General features: G+C 43.5%; 1 protein-coding gene across 3 annotated transcripts in view; it reads right to left on the bottom strand.

Moving 5' to 3' along the window:
* Window positions 1-23,612, bottom strand: part of GPR63 (G protein-coupled receptor 63) — a 212,706-nt gene extending 189,094 nt beyond the window's left edge. For all 3 annotated transcript variants that reach the window (XM_085611130.1, XM_085611129.1, XM_085611132.1), the window contains exon 1: window positions 23,278-23,612. Coding sequence is in view for 1 of the 3 variants with exons in the window: in XM_085611132.1 (XP_085467258.1) it covers window positions 23,278-23,368 (91 nt within the window). In the remaining 2 variants the exon portion in view is untranslated. The remainder of the gene's footprint in view (window positions 1-23,277) is intronic.
* Between the last annotated feature and the right edge of the window lie 3,545 nt (window positions 23,613-27,157).

Genomic DNA, 27,157 nt, shown 5'->3' with positions numbered 1-27,157 from the left:
TGGAGGACTCTTTCAGCTTAATCTGGTGGTAGGCAGTGGTGAGGTCAAAGGTACTAAAGACTGTAGCCTCATCCAGCAAAAACACAAGCTCTGTGATGTTAGGAATGAAATACCTGTCAACAATCACACATTTGTTAAGGTGTCTCAAATCAACGCATTAGCGTAGACTTCCATTAGCTTTTCAGGCAGCTACCACAGCCATCAGCCACTCAGTGCCTTCAACTTCTATGATACCACCCTCCTTACATTTTCTGATTTCTTCAAACATTTCTTCACGCACAACTATGGGCACACTCCTTACTTTACAACAAACAGGTTGTGCATGTGACACTAAGCAAATCTCATGTTCCTAACCGATTAAACAACCCAACTCTTCCTTGAATACCTGTGGGAACTCACTATTCAGCTGTTCCACCAAGCCATCATCACTCACAGAATCAACAGAACAAAGAATCTCATTTCCTTCAAGCTAATAGGAGTGACACTGCAAGGTCCAACTAAACGCCCAGCTCACCTTCATGTGACCAACTAATAAGACTATCACCCCTCTTAGATGTGTATATCTTCACATATGTCAAATGTTACTAGTATTCAATTACACCAACAAAAAACCATGTTGTTTGATAGTTTCTCATCCATCTGCACTGGCCTGATATCCGGTATGGATAAGACAACATTGTTCTGTAATTTTCTCTGATAAAATGTGTTGTTATCTTTGCCCCCGACTCAAAAAGAACATTAGTTGATTCCCCTTCCGCAGAGATAGTGTCTACGGGAGTGGATCTAATTATCTCCTCCTCGTTCACTTGAAGCACAATCTGACCACAGACAAAATCAGAGTCATTATCATTCTGATCACTTTCCAAACTCACTTCCTTGACCTTAGGCTTGAAAGGCCTCATCTTACAGATGGCCACAATGTGTCCCTTTTTCTTTTTTACATTTCACACAAATAGCCTTCAGAGCTGGACATGTTTCGTTGTTCGCAAGGTGACAAGTTCTGTCACACCTGTAACACTTATGTGCTCCAAATTTCCTTTTTCGCCTCCATCCTCAGATTTCACCATGCTTTTCTAAACCTTCACCACACACTCGGATCTCTCTCGCTTTCTCCTTTCTAATAACCCCAACACATTCAATAAAGTGTTCCACGATCACTACACTTCATCCAAGGTGGTTTCATCCTTTAATCAAAGTTCATCCTTAACCTTTTCAATCACACAACTCACCACAGACTAGTCCCGATTTTGCTCCTCAAATCATGCCACCAACTTTGCAAGAAGCTGCAAACCAGTGTAACCTAGTGACATAACACTCAACAGATTTGCCATCACTTTGAATCCTCCTAGCAAAATGATAGCGTTCCAAAATTGTGCTGACTTTGGGTAGAAAGTGATAAACAAGTTTCTTTATACTCCACTCATGTTCAGTCAAATCCTCTCTGTCAGCTTGTGTGGGCTGTAGAAGATGGTCAGAATTTCTTAACCTTGAGCTCAAACAGTGCAGAAGAAGGGACGCCTTTCTTTCAGCACTCAAAGAAGCACCACACACCTTTGCATATCTCTCGAACACCTATTTTAGAAGAGTATAAGAAATAGCCCGAGCGCGTACCGCACTACAGGCTCCTTTCATTCACGCTGTGCCTGTCAGCACTTCTCCAAGTACCAGGCAGCCTGAAATGCTGCAACTGCATGCTATGTGATATGCTATTTTACTCAAGCTGTCCCGGTCAGCCTCTTAATGCCTATGGAGTAGCGAAGCAAGTGATCCGTATGACTGTTAAAGTAACTATGAACGCACCATTAATGGGCTTTAAACTGTCCGAGTGAAGCTTTCTTTCTACCAGGCCAAACCATAGCCTTGCGCATCAGTGCCTGCCCGTGGAGAGCTCCCAAAATATGCCCAGACAAAGAGGCAATACAAATAAAGCGGTTGAAAGCAAGAGTCTGGGGTAAGTAGGGGAAAAGTAAAATTGCAGAGCTCGACCACAAACGTCCATTCACATTTCCAATGAATGAGGGGATGCTGAAGTCATCATCAGTCAGTGTTGGGACTTCTTGCATCCTGCGGATTACGCCAGTGTGACAATTTAAGAAGGCAGCTTAGTCAAATTGAGACACAAGGTTGCAGTATTGCCAAAGCAGGTTACTTTAATCCAAGATCCCATCCATCCTTAAACTGCCCTCCAGCTCAACTGCTCTGGTCATTGGACTACAAGCACATTTCATCACCTAGGAAACCACATACCAGGTGACATCATAGTGCCTTAAGTCCACACCATGATCATGCCAAACTACCACAAGAGCTTTTCCCAATAATCATGTTTTTTCAAAAAAAAAGCAAAATGGTGCTTGGTTGAAGCATACTTGCCCAAATAAATGATTGAAAATTGAGCTTATTGCCCCCAACCGATCTTATGAAATAGCCCGACATTATGATCACATTTCCGGATGATAAACATGACTTCATATCCATAGCACACATGCTCATTATGGCGCTAATAAGGCCCAATTTAATCTTACAACTGATCCAAAATAGTTCCCACACTAGCAATATTTACAATTGTAGAAACCATGACTATTACAATCCTGTGGTATTTTAGGAAGTTCCAGGACAGGTTAGATCCTTTCCAAAGCAGTTTCAGTGTGGGATTAGGTTTAAATATCTCTCATATCGCACCAGTGATACTCGGTTATACAGAGGGTTCAATTTAAGACCCTTTCTATGGCCCAAAAAAATCCATGCTTGGATGTGTTCCAATCTTTTTTTATTGGAGACCTCAGGCTTTATTAACCTGGCTGCTTGCTTCTATCAGCAACACATACTTCCTTCATGTGACTTGTACTGCTGTCACCTTATTGATTTACTTAGTGCGTAACTGCGATTTTAGTTGATGCCAATGAGGAAGCACTGCCCCTTCACCGGAGGCATCAACTCACATGCATTGTTTTAGGCTAGCTTTAAAAGGATGGATTTTCATGGTTTAAATCTTTTGCAAGTATTAGCTAAGTGCCGTACTCCGATGAAACCTATGGGTCCCTGTGCACTTATTTATGCAATGTGAGACAACACACCCTGTCAACAGTATTTATATGAGGTATTCAGAGTTTCTTCAGTGCAAAATAGAAGTATTTCTTTCTTGCCAGTCTTACTCATAATTCCTTTGCTGATATATACTGTTGACTTCGAGACCCCCCCATCACATGTGATCCTGGTAGAGCAAAGTGAGTGAGACACTAGTACTAGTTCAACAGTGCCGACTGCTCCCGCACACCCGGACAATTGTAAAACCCTGACAAATATTGCAGATTACTTAACCAGTAACAGCTGACCTCAATTCACTGTTCCAACTGTGACTACTACAGCTGCAGTGACTAGTATGGGACCAGAACCTGTTATTGCTCAATCTGTTACAAGGGTAGTAGCAAGTACTCCTCCACTTGTGGAGGTAAGTTCTGAGACTCAGTTAGTTGCCGGAGGTTTACCCACCTCTGGATTTGTCCCTACTTCCCAGAACTCACAGATAGTTGCCTGGAAGCCCCACTAACATTGCAAGCACTAATAGATGGAGGATGTTAATACTCACTGCCCCAGTACCACAAGACGAAATAGTTGCGACAGAGGAGGGATATATACCAGCCTGGTTTAACGAAACAGCGGGACCCAGTAAGGTAGAGAGTGTAGGGATGCCTGAGAGATCAGAGGTTGAAAAAGAGTAGCCCTAAAATGTTTCTCAATTGAAAGTGGAACTGGAGGAAATAATAAGGGGTTGTTTGAAATTTGAGCACATACATGAATTCTTTCCTTTGATATTGCTGCATTTTTGCAAGGAGGTTACGAGGAGGGCAGCCTTAGCTCATGACAAATTAACTGAACTAGAACAAAAGTATGAAAAAGATCATTAAAAAAATGTGGATTTACAAAGAAGGTATAGGGTACAATTGGATGACCCAGCATTCGAGAACATGAGGATTACAGGACTGCGTTTGCATATTTTAGAATTGGTCAAGTGCATTCGCAGGTGGAGTGAGACTGAAAAATTGGAAACCAATTGGGCTAAGAAATGAGAAGAAAAAGAGTGAAGCAGCTATTGCAGGGAAGCATGATGAAGGAAGTGAGGGAGAAGTGTTAGTTTACCCTCTTAGAGAAAATGCAAGGGAAACATATATACATGTTCCTTGGAGTCGAGGTGATTTGGCAGCATGTAAGAGCAACTTGCTGAAATTGAGAGACAAGCCGGTGCAGTGGTATGCACAAGTTAAACGGATTATAAATATTTCAAAGGCATTGTGGACAGATTTGAATACATTCTTGGATATTGTGGAGCCTGCTGATTTATGGGCTGAATGCAAGACTGTGGTACAATGACCCAGAAAGAAGCCAGTGAGAGTGGATGGGACAAATGTGCCATCTCCTATGGTGATGGAGAAGTATGAGGCAGTGATTACCTTTTTGAAAGGCATAGGACCTCCGAAAGATATGGACTGACTCAAAATTAAAAGAACTACACAGGAGCCAAAGGAGACGGTACATGAGTACTATGAGAGATTGTTTCAGGTGTTTCAACATTACAGTGGACGTGAATATCCTGAGGAGAAGGATATGGGGATTTTTGTATCAAAGATTGTTTTAGGCTTAAAGTCAAAGATCTGTTCGCATATAGCTCCAAGTGTGATCTTTTGGCAAAATCAATCCCTTGGTGTAATCCTAAGATATGCAAAGTACCGCAGCGATAAGTTAGACATGAAGCAGAAAAAGATAAAAGAGAAATTCATGTTAGCTCCAACTAAGCTGACTCAGAAAGGTTTTCAGAACCCCTCTTTTGTAGGAAACCAAAGCAACATGTAAGGAGTCACAGTGCCACAGCCTGGATTTCATGGAACTCAAGGAGGAGTGAATGTATTGCAGGGTAGAGGTAGAGGTATTCCTGTGGGTACAGGATTTGTATCAGAGATTACTTCCATGAAAAATGTTACTGCCAGTCACTTCTGGAATAGAGCTGGATATTGGCAAAGGGAATGTCGATATAATGCTGAAAATGCACGGGGAAATACACAACTACAACGAGGTATGCAGACCCAAAATGTGTCCACACAGCAGATGCAGAAGCCAATGCAGGAGCATGTTCCAACGATGCCTATTGCACCAGCAGAAATGGGAAGTCCTAGATTCAATTTAAATCAAATGCCAAAAATAATTGCAAATTTATTTCAGAATGTCATGCCACAATTTCAAGACCCTAACCCAACTATATTGCCGCAATTCCCTTTATTTCAAAACGATGGCTCTGGTTCCAATAATTCTCATGGGACAAGGAATGTACAAAAGCATTGCTAGAGCTGAAAGAGATGTGTTTTGCCCAGGACTTTGGAATGCCCGATTATACAAAAGAATTTGCATGGTTTTCAAGTGAGATAGATGGGTGTGTGCTCTCAGTTTGACACAAGAACATGGAGGGGCTTGAAAGCCCATTGCCTATTTTTCTGCCACACTTGCCATGTAGCGGCAGGTCTTACCTGTTGCCTTAAAGAGGTGGCTGTGATAAGTATTAGTCTGGAAAAGAGCGAGAACATAGTGATGGGTTACCGTTTAACTGTCCTGGTCTTACACTCTGTGGAGGTACTGTTAACAAGAACAAAAACACATGATTTAACTCATAACAAGCTGACCCGCTGTGAACAAAACATATTGTGCTCTGATAGCATGATTCTGAAAAGGGGTACCATCTTAAACCCTTCAACTCGGTTACCTATAAATGGTGATGATGACAAATGTGATGAGGTTGAACATGCCTGCCTAGATGTCACGGAACTATGCATCAAAACCTGACACGATATTAAGGCTAAACCCCTGACTGACCACAACCATGTATTGTTTGTAGATGGCTCATGTCTGAGAGGGAATGATGGCACACGAAGAGCAACATATGCCATTAGCACCATAAATGGTGTTGTTGAAACTTCATGGTTTCAACATTTTTTTCTGCCAAATTTTTCGAATTGATTGCTCTTACCAGAGCTTGCAGTTTAACTGCACAAATGAGTCACCATATTCACCGACAGCTAGTACGTGTTCATGATTTTGGTCAATTGTAGTCCCAGAGAGGATTCCTTCCCTCTGCAGGTACTCTGATAAGGAATAGGATGCATGTCAAGGACCCCTTGGAAGTGCTACAATTACCTAGAGAAATTGCTGTAGTGAAGTGTATTGGACATTAAAATGGAAGCCAATACATTGCCATGGGCAACCGATAAGCCGATTCTGTTGCCGGGTATTGTGCATTAGTAGCCTGTGCTTTTAAAGGAGAGTTCACATCTGAATCCAATGAAGAGAGTTCTTTTGCAATGTTGATGAAAGCCACAGACACTTGGGACAAGTTGAAATGTGTGCAGGACAATGTGACAGAAGCATAACAAACCTGTTGGGTAAAAGCGGGATACCAGAAAGATGCAAATGACATTTGGATATCAGCTGATGGGAGATTAGTATTGCCAGATAGCTTGATGTTTCCAATGACACAGTGTTACCATGGTCATACACATTTAGGAAGGCATTCAATGGGGAGATTGTTCAGGCAGAGTTGGTACAACCCCAGGTTTCGTACGCTGACAGACTAGATTTGTCATAGGTGTGTAACATGTCAAACACTGAATGCAGGCCAGAGAACTCATGTTACTTTAACACACATAGGGAGAACAGGTGGTCCTTTTAGTAGGCTGCAGATGGATTTTCTCGAGATGCCTGTACATAAAGGGCTGAGACAAACCCTGGTGATAGTATGCATCTTCTCAAGATGGGTGAAAGCCAGGCGAAACAACAGTCTAACCGTAGCAAAGTTGCAGGACGGCTGTGTGCAGAGGTCGCCATTTTATCAATCTTTTTTACTCAGACTGATGGAGCTGTTAAAATAAAGGTGAACTACAATCCTTTATGGCTGGCTCGCCTCACAGCTGCTCTTTGTCCCAGGGAAGAGCTGTGTGAGAAGATCAGAGTGTTATTGAAAACTTTCGGACAAATATTGAGAAACTTTCCAGGCTGCGCGAGTAATATCACATTTCCATAGAGAGCCTGGCCCTTGTTGGAGGTTGTGCTGAACTTGCAGGGCTCGATCGCGATTGGTCAGCCAGAGGAGCACAATGCCAAGTATATTCTGCGTAGGATAAATGCGCTAGTGATTAGCAAGATCATTAACATGGACACAGTGTACATTGGTATTCACAATGAAGCCTTTAAGCCGAACAGCTAGCCTCACCTGGCTACGGAGGAGCGCAATAAAACGAATTCTATCCAGCTGAATAAGCAGCCACCCCTCCATACACAACAGTGTAATTGCATAATGTGGCACTGAGGAAGCCAATATTAGGACAAGTGAGCCTTGAAATGAGACTGTAGAAAGACACAGCTGTTGTAATACAAAGGTAAACTGAGCAAGGCAGGCTGTACCAAAATGAGGCAGCACTGAGGAAAGACTGAAATGGAATGAGTCAGTATTCAGTAACACAGCACGAACTGAGACCGAATTGGAATGAGGCAGTGCTACAATTATGCACCACAGATTAAACGGACCCCCTGAAAAGTCGTCTGCAATACTGTGAGCAGATGTTTGAGATCCTGAATACACTAATGGGGAAGGCAGTGGGAATGTTTTTTTGTATATGCCGACTACCCGATTTGTTATATTTTCGATGTGCACATGTAATTCCAAAAGGAGGAGAATACAGGGAGCGGGCCAGGCACAAGGAGGTCAGACAAGAAAGCGGTGGCTGCGCTGGCATCAACATGAAGCTGTGAGCTGTGTGTAGCGTTTTGTGCCGCCGGCAGCAGTGCATCAGTGGGTGCCCGCGGGAGAACCGTAGTGGAGGCATTCAGTGGGGCTGCAGATACACAGTGAATATTTCCTTAAAAGAAAGCAACTGACCTCAAAGCTGGATTGCTCAATCTTCAAAACCTTCCAGGAAATACGAGGCTGGCTTGAGAGCACACGAAAGGGAGGGGCTTCACATACCGGAGCGGGCGCCGTGAAAAACATGTAGATGCAAGCACGCTTCAAATGGTGCATGCAGGGAGAGATTACAAACCTGCTTCAAATGTGTGCAGGCTGGGAAAGATTAGGTAAACCTAAACGGAAAACACTGTGCGGATGAAACTGTAATAAAAGAAGTTCCACATACCAATGAAGATAAAAAGTAGGATTTGGGCCTCGAGAGACTGATAAGAGAAGCACAAACAGGAAATAGCATGCTACAGCCAATAGAAACGGAGCAAAGGTAAGCGACAAGCATGGGACCCAATGAAAAGTGAGGGCAGGATGTAAGCCCCTTTTAAGATTTATATTAAATACAATATTACATGCCAAACCTAAAAATGCCTTTTAGGACTACTGATTTATTCCAGGATTTAAAGTGTAATACATGTCTGTCAGAAAATGTGCTGCTTCAAGAAAATGTATTTCTTTGCTCACACCATATGCTCTAACCACGACACTGCAAATAGAAAAGGTTTCATTTATTAGACTAGTCTATTGAATTGTGCGATGAACAACTAATTGAATAGGCATATTGTGGGTTCTTGTGAGAACCTTCAGTAAATGCATCTACTGTGTAAAACATTAGCATTCTTCAGATAACCTTATGTCAACTCGCATGCTTTCCATGGGAACCGAGAGGAGAGGCAAAGGACCATCGGAAGATCCTTTTTCATTGGTTCAAGATGACTCAAGCACCTGTTGTTGCAAAATAGGTGTATGCATTTATATAATGCGTGTTAATAGTTAGAGAGGAAATGCTATGCAATTCTATTTCATCCAATATTTGATTCATCGATGTATGTTTACTCTGCTCGCCTACCCTGCCATGCCCCTCAGCACTTCATTGTGCTTGCCTGAATTGCTGTGAGCTACTGCTAATGGTGATTTTACTTAGATTCCTTACCCTTCGTGAGGAGACTTACGTCCTTGTTTTAAATCATAGTTACTGCTGTGGTTAAATTTCCTTTTACTTGGGCTTACAGTTGCTACTGCAATTGTCAGGGAACTCGGATGACTTTTCCCGAACTGCTCTTAATGGCGAGTTCTCTCTCTTTTGCGACTATATGCTGGTGCTCCAAATCTTTGCTCTTTTCCAAAAAGGAACTCTTTATGGGTTTCATGCTATGGTATGTTAGATCCTTTAGATTAAGATAGGAACTATTTCCTTTATAGAACATGCTGTTATTTTTCATGCTGCCTCTAGCCAAATTTCTTCTCGATATATCTGTAACTGGATATATCTGAATAAAAGACAAAATTATTACTAATCTCTTGTCGAGAAATAAAACTTATATAAATGTACCAACCCTCTCATCATGAACTGTACTTTAAACTGTTGCAAGTTGGTGATTTTTGATTTGCTCTCCATTCTAACACAGTGGCAAAGATCTGTCAATAGAGAGATAGAGTTGGCGCAGAGTTGGAGTTCTAAGTCATAAGTTAAGGGTAAAACCGTTTCTAAATTGTCTGCGCTATCAGAGAAAAACTGGATAAAGTTAAACCATACAGATTGCGGAGTGCCAGTGGGACTAACAGATTTCTAACTATATCCTTTTATGGCCTACTTTTCATTTAGCCAATAAAAGCAGCAATCTGTTGTATCGGTTTGCTCCGTTTGACCCAATTGCTCTAACTCACCTGATAAAATTAATATGCATAAATAAAGCCCAGGAGAGCTTCGCTTTGAGAGCTGGCTTAATATGGGATGTTTCTTTAAGAGTAGGCACAGACTATACCAGAGCTTCAACTAGGATATTTAAGTACCAAGTGTAACCCTTGTGAGGTAATTTAAATTGTTGCAAAAGAGTTGCTGTTAAAGCAGAAGTAATGACGGCTAGCTTGAGGTATGTTGTATCATTTGTTCTTTATCAAAAACCACAGAAGTAACCCATAGACCCAACTGGGTGTGGAATGTTGAAATACAACACTGTCCAATTAGGTATCATTTAGAAACATGATTTGTATTTTAGAAATATCTGAGACAATACATTTATCCAGTGGTTAATTTGTAAAGTGCAGGGGCTCTCGTCAGGAGGTGCAAGGTACCAGCCCATGTCTGCTGTTAGCGCCGCCTAAAACAGAACCAACTTCTAATCATGAAAGTGGGGAGAGAATGTGATGTAATGGCTAGAGCTGCCGACTTCGGACCTGGGCGACCAGGTTCGAATCTTGGAGTCGGCTCAACATCCCTGTAAATGAAAGTGTCTTTAACTGGTGCTCATGAAAAGCGCAGGTGTGGATGACTAAACGCTGGTGCTGAGCACCAGAAACCACTGGCTCGAATTAAGCACTGCATTGATCATGTATTGTTAAAATACTAAGCATGTTTCTAAATGACACCTAACTGAACAGTGTGGTTTTTAAACAAAGGTGTTATTTAGTCTTAACACCCTCTAAAACAGCAATGCGGTGGGGTTTTTTGCGTTACGAATTGCGAACGTTTGGGGTTCTTCATTGCTACTGGTTTGTTAAATTGGCAGTGTCGGACAGGGATAGAAAATAAGCCCCCGGCATCATAATTAAATTAGCCCCCATTAGTGAATCAGATAATTTAAAAATGGCCCATGTTTGCCAATTGGGTCAGTTTTGAATTTGTAAAGACACAGTGTATAAGTGCGCAAGGTATGGAAGAATGCATGGATTTGCAGTGGATGGGCAATGTTTGTTTTAATACGAGGAAAATCAGCAGTAAAAACCGGGCCAACAAACCAAAAGACATGCCAACAAGCAGCCAAAAAAATGGCCCACTCGCTGACAGTTAGACCAGCCCTCCTGGGACTGCGCCATTGCCCTGTAGGCCAATCCGACACTGGGAACGGGTGTTTGTGCGAGTGTTCTTGTGCGGAAATTTCTGGTGTCAGCCAGTGCTGAAACACCAGTGAGGCCATCATTAGCATGCTGGTGCTGTTGAGAGAAAGTGAGGCATTTTGGAGCAGGAAGCAGAAAAAACAGAAGTCAGGAGCAGGACCACAGCCCAAAAGTCACACATTTAACAGGTAACCGGATAGAACCCTTTGCACGGTTTGTCCTTTGCACGGTTTGTCCTGGTAACTAACATTTTCATAGTTGCACAGTACCTCTCGGCTCATACTGAGAGAGCTTCATAGTTCCTGAAACCCTGACATGCATTTCAGTTATCCAACCCTACTTCCTTGGTAGAGTGGCTGCGGATGATAGAGGACCCGGAGATAAACTGTATTTCAAGTGAACTGCGCTAAATTTGTAAAAAATTAAGTACCAGGGACCATGGTATTAATCACTGGTCCACTGTAGCTGCCACAACCCATGCCACTTTAAACTGAAGGTTTAAATTCAAATGGTTTTAAAAAAAAAAAAAAAAAAAAAAAAAAAAAAAAAAGAAGATTAGATTGATGAATTAAACTATGATGAACTTTGCTTAAAAATACACAAACGGCTGCACCTTGTGGAAATTTCTCATAAATATGAGCTGATTTACAAAAAATGCCCTTACCGAGCATCGGAAAACACCGGCACAGATTAAGCACTGAAGTGAACGATCAGTATATCAACCACTGAACTGGTAATGGAGTCGTTCTTGTTTCCTTGGAACAATACTCGCTAATGTGCAGGTGTGTCTGAAATTAGGGCACTGGATGAGTGTGAGAACATTTAGAAAAGGGACTCAATGAGACACCTATCTGCACGTTCATCTATAGGAAAATATAGTCGACCTTCAAAGTAAAGTATTGGCAATGAGTGTGATCTGGCGAATGAAGCTATTTCTTAGTAAAGCCATGTGTTAAGTTCCAAGTCAAAACGAGACTTGAAATGCTCATGTGGTAATAATGTCTGTCACTTTGAGTAGGTGCAGCTAGGAGGAGGTAAAGGAAAGATGCAAAGACAGCTTGGTGTGGTGCAGGGTCTGTGAACAAATGTTTATGCAGTACACTGAGGGACTCAAGGTGTGCAATAACATATGTGCTGTATTACTTGACATTGTTTTATATGGGTCAAAAGATGTAAGGAAAATTCAGCCAGGCAAAATGGAGTTAGTTTCTATGTAATGTAACAGGAAAGTGAAGGCATGTGCTATGCAATGTAAGAGCTTAAGTTTAGCATCCTAAACACATACATTATTGAAGATGTGTCCAAAGGATTTGTGTCAACTAAAACTCCTTCACACTGCTGTAAGTGAGATCCCCTTTCCTGTATGTCACAATACAGCTCCCTTACCAAAAGGGAAGTGAAGGGTCCTGTTCAAAGTCATTCTATGTAAAGCGCCTGGTATAGTGCCCAGCTGGGTGTGCACAACATAATTGAGGAACCCGATGCACACAATCAACATAATTGAAACCACTTGCTAAACAAATCTCAATAATTCTTCATTGTAACAGAAAGGGTCACAAGCACCGCCACAAGTAAACAGTGCTGCCAAAATTACTGATATGTTTCATACAAATAGGTCTTTTAAATAATGATAAACTTTCCAGCTCTTAGGTTTTCTGGCCGAGAGAAACAGAATGGATGTGTGCTGCTTCCGCAGCTTCACAATTAGGCCCAACCAACACGGGTCTGACATGGAAATAGCGGCCATGCCCGCAGGAGCACCCAAGGAATGGGCATCTCGGCCTGCTGCCGAAATTAAACACAGATCTCAAAACTTGGACTGCAGCAGCTACCAGTTGAACGCTTCCTGATGGAAGTACCTTGACAATAAACTGCAATGTGCTTCAGGGACTGAACTAAAACACGAGGGTAACTCAAGCTGCTCAGCAGAGGGGTGTGCACATCTGACATGCCTCTTTCTTGATTCTGTATTGTAAGCATGCATTTTCACAGAAATTGGCGTTCTCAATGTGACCTTCCAGTTGAAGAGTATTTCCAATGATGTGCATAAATACATGTTTCACAAAACAGTTGCTGCAAGATCGTTCCAGTTTTCAAACGAGAGCCATTTAATGTCTGTGGAGAAGGCAACTAAAGTTTGGAAATGTAAACGAATCGAGAAATCAACAGAATGCCTGGTAAGGTATCCTTCGTTAGGCAAACATAAAGATTAATTGGCGAAAACAATTAGTTTAGCCTTGGCATTCGTCATTTTCAATTTTAAACTTTTTTTGCGATCCAACAATACATTATACAAAAAAAAAAAATACAGAAATATAAAACAATATCACAAAGGCGTGGCCCCAGGCACGCCATAACTGGCAATGAAGTGCACTCTTTCTCAGGCACTTATTTACATGTGATCAGGTAAAACGCTTCTTCCACTCAGAGTTCAAGCCAGAACACCATACCACAGCAAATGCCTTGAAAGCATCCCCGAGGTTATAACATCGGTTGCAATTGATGAACTGCTGTGTTAGACACACTCTAATGGAGAGCACACTGCGCAGTACTCAATCAGTCCAACAGGTCTGGCGCGAAGAGTCCCTTGATGCAGCAACACTCTCAATAAAGAAACTAATTCAGCTCTTAATTTGAGCCGGTGGTTTCTGGTGCTTGGCACCAGCACTTAATTGTTGACACCAGCGCTTAGGATGGTCTGCCACATGGGGCCGCTTTTTATTTAATTTAGAGACCAGCACAATAACAGTTGTTGGTCAATTCAATATACCTTGAAAAGTACTAATACCTGCCCCAAAGCCATTCTTATATATTAGGAAGGGGGATGCAACAGTCTAAATTGGCTTACTTGGAGGAGTGTAATAGCAGTTGTATTTCTACTGTCATTGACAGCCCTGACAGGGGCAATGGGTAACGCAAGCTACAGTGGCCTCCTGAGCAGGGCTCCGGCACTTTTTTTTTTTAAATCACAAATTAAGCACTGGAAACTACCCCATGTAACTGTGGCATGGTCCATAATGCCTTAAGTCTCCCCGTCCCAAGCTCGGGTACTATAAAAAATAAAAATGGCTGTCACTGGGTTGCAGTGGGCCCAACAAACCCCTAAGTCTCACTATCTTTACACGTACTGCACTATGCGCAGCTAGATCCCTTACTTGTACAATTAAGTGTAAAGTTGATAATGTGCTAAAGTAACTCATGTTGTGCACATAGGACAGAAACCTTACAGAGACGATATACGCACCTGATCTCCGTCCTGCCCGAGGCTTGCTAAAAGAAGAGAGGAGAACTGGCCTCACATGTTGGAGGCAGGGTTAATTCCTCAGGTATTTGCTGCATAAGGTGTAATTGAGATTATAAACCATGAGAGAGGAAGCATCACTCACACCAAATGGACGTAGCACCAAGAATGACCTTTATTTGAAAAGTATGCGTAACGCGCCCATCCTTCCAGCCCCATTGAGCCTATGTGATGAATGCATGGGCCTCTTGTACATACAAGAACAACATTCTTGCACATACAACCCTCATGCACGTGAATCAGTTTAAAAAAAACAAAGACTAAAACGTTTGATGTTAGGGAAAAGGGTGTTTAAAGCTGTACAAAAACGTACAACAGTCGTAAATGTAAAGAAACTGGCATCGAACCCAATTGCTATTACAAGATGCATTTCGCGCCTCAGAAGCAACACAGGGGTTCCAAGGAGTCATGCAGAGTTTTCAGGAGATTTCAGAAAGGGTGGAACGCTCTCTACAAAAGCAAACAGACTCATTTTCGAGCGATATTAATTTTCTACAGGGAAATGCTGAGATATACAGCAGAAACGGCATGCCACTGCGCACTCACCAAGTCCTGCCCCGGTGGACACGATGCCCTTAACGAAAGAGGACAACGTAGGGTGCGCGAGTACGCCCTCTCTTTCTCTCACCCAGTACCAGTCTCTTCCCCCACCCACCTTATGCACTGGCACGTTCTCTCACCCCATACAAAGTCTCTTTCCCTCATCGAATACAGTCTTTTCCCCTCACCTTGTGCAGGGACTCTCTCTCACACCTAGTTAACTATCCCTTTCACTTACCCAGTAAAGCCTCTTTCTCGTTCACTGCCTCTTCTCTCTCTCTCATTCAGCGAACTGTCTCTTACGTTCCCCGAGTGCACCGCCCCTTTCACTCACCCATCCATAATTATTCCCCGTTACCTGCGCAGTCGCCATAACTGCGCCTATAAAACATATCTCCACCACATTTGCAGGACTGCAGCGTCAACAGCAACATTCTTAGTCTCAGATATACGGTGGTCGCGTTTTATGACTTCAGATTTATCATTTGAACCAGTTCTTCCCTGGAAGGAAAAAATGGTTGGAAACCGACTCTGAAGCCACGCACTCGGTTGCCGAGCCACGCTGTGCTCTTCTTACACGAGGTACATGTGAACGCCTGAAGCGCCCTTGCGGTCGCACTGGCAACCGACTCCGAGCACAAGACAAGCCTGATGAACAGAGACCACCCATGAAACGGGCAACAACATTTAACAACAATCGACATGAGCTGCTCTAGTCGGAACTGAAAAACGCACGTCTGTGGGAAATTAATTGTGGAATCACAATTCCAAAATGCAAACGTGGAAAGAGCTGGCATAACACCCGCAGCTGTCACCACATGATTATGGTTTCAAGGCTTATGTTTGGGCAGCAAGCCACGCCACATACAAGTCATGTAACAGTTCATAAGCCATGTTGGTCGAATTTCTATATATGAAGTGATCTCTCTGTTGAGAACCTGATGGGTATGATTAAGATATCGTGTCTACTGGTGCTTACCAGAAATAGCTCGGTTTATTATTTTAAATTCTTAGGGATGCAGTTTACCGGAAAGAGTTTGAATTATTATTTTAAATTCATATGGGGACACATTCCACTAAACACTCTAGGGTGGAGCGCACGCTAGTATGCAGGGAAGGATAGCATGGAGTCTACTGCCAAGAAACCATAGAAATGTATACGTCCATGAGGTCATATAGGGGTGTGGCTGGTAACTAAGAGCACATTACATTAGACCACAAAAATGCCGCACTGGTTACCGACTTTTGAACTTTAAGGATTCCAACATTATGTGGACAGCTCTCAAGGGACAGAAGGAAAGGCAACAGTGCTCGGCGAGTCTGTGACCTGAGGCAATGCTTGTACACTTGATTTGGCCCTCATCACTTGCAGAACTAGGGATGCCCTTTAAGGGAGTCCAGTGTCCCCACACCACACATCTTCAACATCAAGCTAAAGATCTAAGCACTCCCAAACATTCACAGAGCTCTCCTAAAAGAATGAAAAAGAAAGCAAAGGCTGCTCCCACTGCCTTCCTGAGAGGGATGTAGGGATGCCATTCACCCCAATGACAAGCAGTATTTAACTAATTGGGGGGGACCAGGACTTAGTTTGGGCCATTAGACTGAGTTTTACCCAAACCAAAAGAGAAAGGCCGAAAAGAGAAGGGAAGAGGAAAAGAAAGGAAGGAAACCAGTGGCGGAAGCAGATGAGCCAAAGACAAGAAGTGGAGGGCGGCAGAGGCGAAACTAGAGCCAAATTTCGGGGGCGGGGGGGGGGGGGCTGAATCTTTAAGCAATAGGCAGAGTGGGCTGCAGGGGCTCTTAGAAGGGGTGAAACAGCGAGGCCTCGTTAACAAGCAAATGGTCTTTTAGACCATTTGCAAGGTTGACTAAATTATTCGGCAAGAAAAGGCAAAATTTGCAACCTTATGCGGCACATTTTGTGATAGTTATGCTGCATAATTTTGTCATGTTTTCACATGTGAACAGTGTCTTGACAAAGGTTTCAATAAATTAGTACCAGATGACCAGTAAACCTTTGCATTAGGTCTTCCAGTGTGCTGCAACACGGGTCGCCGCAATTTTAGTAGCTTTCGATGTATTTGAGCTAGAAACATTATGTGTTTGTTACTAACTGCAGACCATGCAACAGATGATTGATTATGTGACAGATCCAGAATTATGCGAAAAGCACAGCAGACTCATGATCACATAATTCCAGAAGCCCTATGTATAATGAAATATTACATCAGTTATCCCAACAAAGCAGTAAGTAACCATTAATAAACTCCCTGTGCCCAAACGTCTCTATGCGTCACTGGTGTACTGTGCTTACCATTGGAACCAACGTGACTTTTAGAAGCTTCAATACAGAATGTAAGAACGTTTGCTGTGTTTGTGCCAAAATGTAGGAGAGAACCAGCAATGCCTTTTGGCCTTCATATTAAGCAGGCCTCCGTCGGAAAAAAGGGAAAAAAATGAACATATAAATCTCCAAGTGTTTAAAAAATGTGCACACATTTTTTCGAATGATCAGTGCTGCCCTGGAGCAAAGCCACCGGTTAAGTAAAGTTGCATTGATTTTGGTAACGAGTTGCGTGTTGTGTGCACACTAGCAGCACAGGAGAAGTTCCTCATGGACAAAATACAACAAGGGTGCTGTGGTCGATCAGTAGCTTTGACTTAAATGGATATAGGGCACACTTCTCTGGGGGACAAGGTGAATGCTCGACAGAGTGACTCCACACAGAGGAAATGGTGTCATTTATCATAAAAAAATTCACAAAGGCCTATAAATCTTGCAAATCCTTGGAGCAGAGAACACATGAACTTGCAAAAATCCACAGGCTTGGGTGATAATGAACAGAACACTGACAAGGAAAACGATACTTCAGTGATGTTCTCCTCTTTTATGCAGCTGTGTTGGAGCCTTCGGTACAAAAAAATAATAAATAAACACCACACGCACACATTCGCGGCACTGGAATCAAGGTAAAACAAACAGCCATTCTCTGATGAAGACAAAATGGCAGCCATAACCATGGCCACTGGAAATTTGCAGCTCTGCGGTCTCGACGTTTTCTTATCATAAGTATAGACTGTCTGCACCTGCCATCAGCTACTGCATAATTTGAAGATTTTAGCAAACCAATGTTTTGTTGCTCGCTCAAACAGACGAAAAGTTACTAAAATTGCAGCCATGCTTGTTGCCGCTCGATGCAAGAGCCTTTGCAAACTTTATCTGGTTATCTTTCTGTTGGAGATTGCTCTATACAGGGGATAAACTGAAACTATTGAAGGGTAACTTTTGCCCAAATAGTGTTTACATGTGTAAAAAGGACAACATAATGACGTAAGACTCATTGCTCATGCCACAATACGCCGCATAATTTGCCTTTTCTTGCCACGTAATTTAGTCGATCCCAACAGATATTTCGGTCCTCCTCGGATACTATTCCAGTGACCTTGACCATAACCAATGCAAACACATCCCTTCTAAAAGGTTATTCACAAATTAGAGAGGCTTTGCAATATATCAGGCTTTAAGATTAACAAAGAAAACCTGCAATTAAGAACCTTACTGAGCATCATCCCACAACAAGACTAATGAATATTGGCCTTAGATTAAGTGAATAAAGATTTGATGTTGCACTCCTCATACTATTTCACTGGAGCTAATGATCTACCTCTTTCCATGCCCACGTATAAAAATATGTGAAACATTTACGTTTGTGGCCCGTGGAGCCCAATTAATTTTTCAAAAATATAAATTCACCATCTCGTAGACAAGCATGCATGGCAACCTCATAATGATGCCAACCCCCTCCCATCAAATAAACGCTCACCCATACCCAGAGCCACTGTAATGATGTGTCAGGGAAGGACTAAATTATGAGGCAACGTTCACTAAATTGTGCGGCAAGAAAAGCAAAATTGTAAGGAATAAAGCTGCACATTTTGTGATAGTACTATTTCCTTACTTTGTCATTTTACTCCGGTTATCACTGCTGCTGAGCTTTTAGTAACCTATGATCTGGTATCCCTAGAAACAATTTTTGGGGTTAAAATCTGCAGATGAGGCACATACAGCAAATCCATAACTAAGCAGAAAGAGGCACAGACGCAAATTGGAATAATTCCAGTGGCCTGCCTACTATAGCAAACTAATAAAGTAGAAGGCCTTGCCTCACTCTAATAAGGAAACATTGTATTGTTATTGCATTGGTATTAGGGATAAATTACCCTCTGTCGTACAGAATAAGTAAATTGCAAGTCACAGAGGACTTCCATAACTATACAGAGGAACAAGTTACTTTATAAGGTTATGAAACTCAAAGGTGGTTTGCAATACCCTTATCATGTACACCAGGGGGTACTTTAACCAATTTCATACTTGGTTACACCATCACCTTTACCAGGAACCAGTTAAAACATTGGTGCGTAGCTCTTTCACTTGAAAGAGGGAGCATGTTTGCAAAAGTGAAAATAAAACCTCTAGTCTAAAATTAAACACATCAAAAACCTGTTAGTTATTTGTTGCAAACACTATCAGTACAATACATGCCAGTTTTAATGTTAAAAAGGCTGCTGTAGCTTAGAATGTGTAGAAAGATACAGTGAGATTCTAGCTTTTCTCTATCTAAGGAGTGCACAAAAATAAACATTCCCTCTTCTTGGCATTGCAAGCTATTAAAGTAGAACAGACGAAAGGAAAGCAACTTTCTGTTTTGGTTGCTTTAAACATCTACTCCAATTATGCTCCATGACCTGGCCACCCTTTCACTTCAGCTGCTGGCAACAGGCATTCTGACATCAGAACTCGACTGCAATAACTTTATAATCCTCCAGTTCTGACGTATTTTCTTTATAAATCGGCGACTTGGTTCACCACAAGTCAGCGATTATAAAGAAATTCGTGACTGTCATTCATACAGGGATTACAGAATCCCATGAATGTTATAGCACTTACCACCCGAGACCAGAGGTTGATCATTCCTAGCAGTAACTGCTGATTTTCGTAGACGGACCAATCGACCACACACTCTTGCAGAGGCTAACCAGTTAAGGTGGGAGATTCTATTCTTCCTAGTTTGGTCATTTCCGGCTGCCCTCAGGTAAACGTGGAAACTTGTATCTTTGACGCCTAAACTTTTCAACAGCCAGTTGTCTAAAGACATTTCTAGAACTGACTTTAGTCCGAATGGTAGAGACCCTCGGTCAGTCACGTCACCAAACAGATGCTCGAGCAGAAAGGAAATGGTGTGTCTACTAAAAACCTTGGACTGGATTACATTAATTTAAAGTTATTTAGCCAAACGACAGGTGTTGGGTTTTTGACATAAACCCAACAAGATTTTTAGGGTTAACAATTGAAAGCTACGGCAAAATCAGACGTCCAAATATCCACCCATTATTTCTGTCTAGTCAGTCATTATTGTAGGCTGACTTTGGACAGCCAGTGCAGTACAATGAAACAACTTTGAATCTATGTCGCCTTTAAATCCCTTCAGATGAGAGACTGCGCGACCTTTCAAAGTCTGATGTGCGAAATGCACTTCAAGCAAATCAGTGTCTGACACTGAGCCCATGCACGCCGAGAAGCAGAGCTGATGCGAACGCCACCGATTCCGGTTTAAGGTGTGAATGTACAATCAAACCTAATCGCTTACGTTCTACGAGGGCACAGTCTACACGGAAACCATGGCAACTGAGAAGACGTATGTTGGTACCTCGCTGAGAAGTGATAACGCGGCATCTCCAGCAGGTTCTGCGCCTAGCAACCAATCAGTGCCAGCTGAGTTTTAATAGCACTTTGCCACTCTCTACTATATTAAGGCCCGGTCATGAAATTGCCCTCCCAACAATAGACGCCCCGCCTTTACTAACCTACGGTGGTACACGCGCTGCACGGCATTCGGAGCCTTAGGGATGTAGCCGAAAGGTGCACTGCGGTCACGTGGCCCTGGCTTTGAAGCACCACAAAGCTGCAGGTCCTACCTGCAGCGCTGTTGTATAGTGTGATTCACCCTGGGGGCTGTTCACTTCAATGTTCACAAAATGATTCTGGGGAGGGTTGCCTGAAATGGCCAATTACCCGCTGCCAGCCTCTGGGGCTCAGAAAACGAAGCGTTTATTGCATAAACATGTAAATCTGGGACACTTCAGAAGAACATGGATTTTTTTTTAAAGGGGGACACTCCTGAGATGGCGGTCTTCAGGAAAGCACCCGCTACCATTAGAGAAGCCCTAGCGGCGTGGACTCGACGTTTTAAGAATGTTAGCCATCCCAAAAGTTTCTCCACAGTGCCCCATGCCCGACCGAATGTTTAATACCGCTATCTCGACTTGTGAGGTACGTTACCCTATCTATAGAGTGTAGCTTAGATAAGAAACTGCCAGAATGCCCATAGCCGCTATACATAACATCTTAAACCAGGCAGCAACATATTGCATGCCTGGGCTACAGGTCCAAAACGTTTATCAAACATGTGAAGCTATAAGCCCCACAATGCAATTATTGATGGCTTAAAACGCAGGTTTGGCAAAAGAGGTCAAACACAGCAGCAGGGACGGCAAATGGTGACACTATTCAGGTGCAAATGAACGGGTCAAGTGAACATAAACTAGCGTTTTGCAGCATTCAAAGACCCCACGCTCAGCATTACACCACCTCTCCTTGCAAGAGTAAAAAAAAAAAAAACACCGAACTAATTCTTAGGATGCGTTAGCAGTGACTCAAATAGCAATGCGAGAATTTAAATATATCACTGATAAATATCTTAACAGGTCTGTGCACCAGTCATGGTGGGGAAGAAAACTGCGTTTTGAAGCCATACTAAACAAGAACATGCCAGCAAGTAACCAAATCACCCACCACCGACAGCACTTGTGCGTTAAGCAAGTGTCTCGCTTAACGAAAACCGGCATGATCTGTTCCATTAAATTATAACTCACTCAGACAGGGTTCGAATATATTTTTTCACTCCGCTATGATATTCAATGTATTAGTATACTCAGCATGTAAAATAGGGTCAGATCAATAAAGACACATCATTGGAGTTCGGGACAATAAAACACAAACCTCACGAAAACTATGTCTTAAGGAATAATACTACTAAACAGCGTTACAGTTTTAAAAAAAACACCTTCCCAAGAATCATCAGTCTGGGTATTACGCATGCTCTGAACACTTGGTAAAAGATTTGCGAAGCTGGAGTTATTTCCCCACTCGCCCGAGTGACAAATACGGTTTCGTAGTGGGGTACTGGGGACGCTTGGGCGCGGGCTGCATGGGAGTGGGCAAGTCAAGGTCAATGAGCGGTTTGCCTTGCTGTACTAGGGGGTCTCTCCATACCGCTGGATTACTGAGGTCGCTAAAGTGGCTGTAGCGTTATGTTGGCTTACTACATGAAATGATTTTAGCAATTGGGTGGTTATTTGGTGAGGAAAAAAAACACAAAGTGTACTGAACATCGAAACCCTAGGCCCTCAAACATATTTTGCTTTTTAACTATTTAGGGACTGTCCGCCTGGGTCTTTTTTCATTAGCTGCACCTCTAAGAGTGTACGTGTGATATCCAGCCGGCATCCTTCATTTACACAGTCCGAATCGCACCGTAAAACTCACATTTGCAAAACCTGTAGCCCGGGTATACGCCAAGCCACCAAATACTGCTCTGTGACCCAGAAAACAAATATGACAGTCGGCTCTGATGTGAGAGCATGCGCTGTAAAAATGTGAGGTGTCAAAAGCATTGCTGTTTTTGAATGAATGTTTTCACAATATTACCACACTCATAATCCCTGCTCTGGATTCGTGCTATTTTATTTGGCACAAAACATAGCCATTTACTATATACACACTTTCCGTGATAAAACAATGCTAGGAAAATTATTGGGGTAAGGGGCACGGTCACGTTTTGGAATGTTATTGCGTGTACAGATATGGAAATGGCACATGGTTGTGAATTGACGTATATAGACTCCTAGTGTCACAATATGGTGTTTGCTGAATGTAATGCCCACACTAGTCTGTTCAGGCGCGTGCTGTACAAACCACACTATCACCGGCTTGTGAAAGATGAGAAATCAAAGCTCAGGGTCCACTGTGCACAGCAGAGTCTAATAACATTTTAAACATGGCACGAGCAACAGAGGACGCAGCCAGTATGCAGACAATATTAAGGAAACTCTTCTTTCTCAATGAGGATTTCCCAAAAAACGATACTCAGTCTAAATGGGCATCGAAATCAGCTAGCCGGAGTTGGCTTCAGTTGCGGAAAGGAGAGCGGCGCAGGCTGAAGCTCTGCAGCTGGCTGAGTGCAGACGTGAAAGCCTCCTCTACGTTTATAAATGACACCTTTTTAAGGACTATTTAGTGTTTCTATACGGCCTTGTAACATTTACATGCACTGTCCTCGTATTTTGGGCATCAAGCAACAATGTTGCTGGGGAATGCATTTTTATAGCCTTCCACACCGGTTGTTAAAATTGCTTTTGTGCGCCCAGATCCACCGCTGCTGCGCATCTTCCACCTCACCCACAGTAGAAGCCACGGATCTGACCCAAAGCACAAGGTACTCTGCCCACCCACCCAGAAAGGCATGCATGCTTGGCTCACCTCGGCCACCCCTCTGTTCAGCTCGCGCCCGCATTCCTGCTCCGGGGGCAGGAGGCGGGAGACCCCCTGTTTGGCTCCGGCACGAGCTCATGGTGGATGCGGGAGCATGCTGGTCCGCGCACCCGGGTGGAGGCTAAAGCCTGCGGGAGAACGCAGCCCAACTCCTTCTCCTCCGCGCACCGCTCACACACTCCTCTGGAATCGGTTCACATGCCGCTGCGGGCGGAGACACAAGCTTTCAGCATCTGCAGTGCCCGTGCGCGCACCCAGCCCTGCCCCTGCCACTCTCAGCACAGCAGCCCGACGGCCATGATGGTTTGGGGGCACGTACTGACATGGAGACACTAGTAGCCATGATGGGAAAGGAATCGATAGCAGGCTTCGTTATATGGGCGGTAGTAGCCATGATGCGTTGGGCAGATGTGAATACTTCAATAACTAAGGCGTACAGCGTCTTCCGATAATAATAAAAAATAAAAGCGTCGTGAACCGATGATGTTTAGCTCACTCCGGCCATAAACTATTGAGCGATAATTCTACTCTACAAGTTTTCATTTGAAAGGTGTATCGTTTAGTTCTGTCTAGTCAGTCATTATTGTAGGCTGACTTTGGACAGCCAGTGCAGTACAATGAAACAACTTTGAATCTGTGTCGCCTTTAAATCCCTTCAGATGAGGGACTGCGCGACCTTTCAAAGTCTGATGTGCGAAATGCACTTCAAGCAAATCAGTGTCTGACACTGAGCCCATGCACGCCGAGAAGCAGAGCTGATGCGAACGCCACCGATTCCGGCTTAAGGTGTGAATGTACAATCAAACCTAATCGCTTACGTTCTACGAGGGCACAGTCTACACGGAAACCATGGCAACTGAGGAGACTTATGTTGGTACCTCCCTGAGAAGTGATAACGCGGCATCTCCAGCAGGGTCTGCGCCTACCTACCAACCAGTGCCAGCTGAGTTTTAATAGCACTTTGCCACTCTCTACTATATTAAGGCCCGGTCATGAAATTGCCCTCCCAACAATAGACGCCCCGCCTTTACTAACCTACGGTGGTGCACGCGCTGCACGGCATTCGGAGCCTTAGGGATGTAGCCGGAAGGTGCACTGCGGCCACGTGGCCCTGGCTTTGAAGCACCACAGCGCTGTTGTATTGTGTGATTCACCCTGGGGGCTGTTCACTTTAATGTTCACAAAAATGATTCTGGGGAGGGTTGCCTGAAATGGCCAATTACCCGCTGCCAGCCTCTGGGGCTCAGAAAACGAAGCTTTTATTGCATAAACATGTAAATCTGGGACACTTCAGAAGAACATGGATTTTTTTTTTTTTTAAAGGCGGACACTCCTTCTGAGATGGCGGTCTTCAGGAAAGCACCCGCTACCATTAGAGAAGCCCTAGCGGCGTGGACTCGTCGTTTTAAGAATGTTATCCATCCTAAAAGTTTCTCCACAGTGCCCCATGCCCGACCGAATGTTTAATACCGCTATCTCGACCTGTGAGGTACGTTACCCTATCTATAGAGTGTAGATTAGATAAGAAACTGCCAGAATGCCCATAGACGCTATACATAACATCTTAAACCAGGCAGCAACATATTGCATGCCTGGGCTACAGGTCCAAAACGTTTATCAAACATGTGAAGCTATAAGCCCCACAATGCAATTATTGATGGCTTAAAACGCAGGTTTGGCAAAAGAGGTCAAACACAGCAGCAGGGACGGCAAATGGTGACACTATTCAGGTGCAAATGAACGGGTCAAGTGAACATAAACTAGCGTTTTGCAACATTCAAAGACCCCACGCTCAGCATTACACCACCTCTCCTTGCAAGAGTAAAAAAAAAACCACCGAACTAATTCTTAGGATGCGTTAGCAGTGACTCATAAATAGCAATGCGAGAATTTAAATATATCACTGATAATATATCTTAACAGGTCTGTGCACCAGTCATGGTGGGGAAGAAAACTGTGTTTTGAAGCCATACTAAACAAGAACATGCCAGCAAGTAACCAAATCACCCACCACCGACAGCACTTGTGTGTTAAGCAAGTGTCTCGCTTAACGAAAACCGGCATGATCTGTTCCATTAAATTATAACTAGGGCTCCCGGTTTTATGGTATTTATTTTTTTGCCATTTCCGTCTGTATTTATCCATATTTATTTTTTGGGCATTTTTTCTGTATTTATCCACATTTATTTTTGCCACAAGCAGAAGGCACCGCTGCAGCTTGTATTTTTCCACATTTATTTAAATTGACAATGCACACATGCATTTGGTTGTTCTTAGTCAACACAATACATTCATCTGAAAACTTTGCCATTCGCAGAATGTCCCAAGTACGCTTAAAAGTGCTATCACAAGCCATTTGTCTCAGAGCCTTGCAGTTTCTGTCATCTGCAGAGAGTGCTGGATCCTCTCCCCCACTTAACACCATACTGTCCCACTGAGATAAACTCACACTCCATTCAGCTACAACCCAATTGTGCCCTGCTATAAACACCTAGAAGCAACTCTATTCAAACTATGCACTAGACCAGAGTAATTTGCTGCCTGATAAAAGTAACAACATTCTGGAAAAATCAAACACTCATAGGGAATACAACTTAAAACTTTTACACTCATTATTCAGAAAGCTAAGGACATGAATAGAAAAGTAGCGCTAGACTGGCAAACTCTGTAAGGTGGCGCTTGGGTGTGAATAAAACCAATCTGACCACTTTGCGACAACTCTGTCTTGTTTTATTTAGTTATGTGTTTATTGTTCGTATTTTAAAACCTTTTTTCTCCTCCTGAGGCCGCGTTTTGGAATAGAAACATGTCAGAAAAAGACTTTGTAAGACGTGTCCTCTTTTTTTGGATCCATTTCACTGGGGAACGAATGACGGAAAGGAGAGGAAATAACAGTCACAGTTTTCTACAAGTGAGGAGGAGCACGACAAAGAGAGGGAGGAAGAGGAAAAAAGAGGGAGGGCAGCAGAATTGGACACTGTCCTTGTCTTGTCCAGGCAAGAAGGAAGAGACAGCAATGGCTATGGGCAATGCAGTCAGGTCACAAACTCTGCAAAGACTCTATTTCTGAGTCTCACTTACACCCACTTCCCTGTATGTGTGTCTGACTGAGCCCTGCCTTCCAGCGCAGCCTGGGCTGAAAATACAAGGATCCGGTTTCTTCTCTACGCTGCCCACTACCCCCTGTCCACCCCAGGCGTGTCTGCGAGAGTGAGAGCTCAGCCCGAGCCAAGGGAGGGGGCCTGAACGCGCTGTGTGTGAGAGTGATTCACTTTGCACAGGTGGGGCGCTGAGAACAATGCAGGCCTACTGGCGCTAGCAGCCACAGATCATCCAGGAGCTCAGGGCACTGATCCTCCTGCCACGACCCCCCATTGTGCAGGCACTTACTGAGCGTGAAAACAATGTAGCAGACATTGTGAGGGTGAGACGCAGGGAGGGGGGCTGCACACAACACAATATGACAAGCTGAATGGGACAAACAGCAGCGCCAGAGTGAAATACTTAGAAGTGACCCATGGGATTACACTCAAATATATGTGCCTCGTGCTCAGCTCTTTGCGCTACCTATTGCTACATAGAGAAGGGGGTGGTGCTGCATAGATTACTGGGCTTGTGTTGTTTCAGCTGGCCGATCAGTGTTGGGTCTGTAGGTTCTCAAGCCCTCTGTGTTCTGGGACCCAGAAATGAACCGGAATATAGGCGCCTGGGTAGTCTAAGACAGGCCGCTATGGCTGGGGCAGTGTCAGTCACCTTGGGTACATGTTGCAGGAACCAGCAGACCTCTCTGTTGTGGTCAGTGGCGTAAGGCTTTGTGGTCGGACTGTTCTTGCAGCACACGTACCCAGTCTAAAGTGCTCTGCAGTCC

This window comes from Triturus cristatus, chromosome 6, assembly GCF_964204655.1.
Source record: "Triturus cristatus chromosome 6, aTriCri1.1, whole genome shotgun sequence".
Taxonomy (NCBI): Eukaryota; Metazoa; Chordata; class Amphibia; order Caudata; family Salamandridae; genus Triturus; species Triturus cristatus.
Note: the sequence above shows the minus strand (reverse complement) of the source record. Positions and strands in the feature narration are given on the sequence as shown.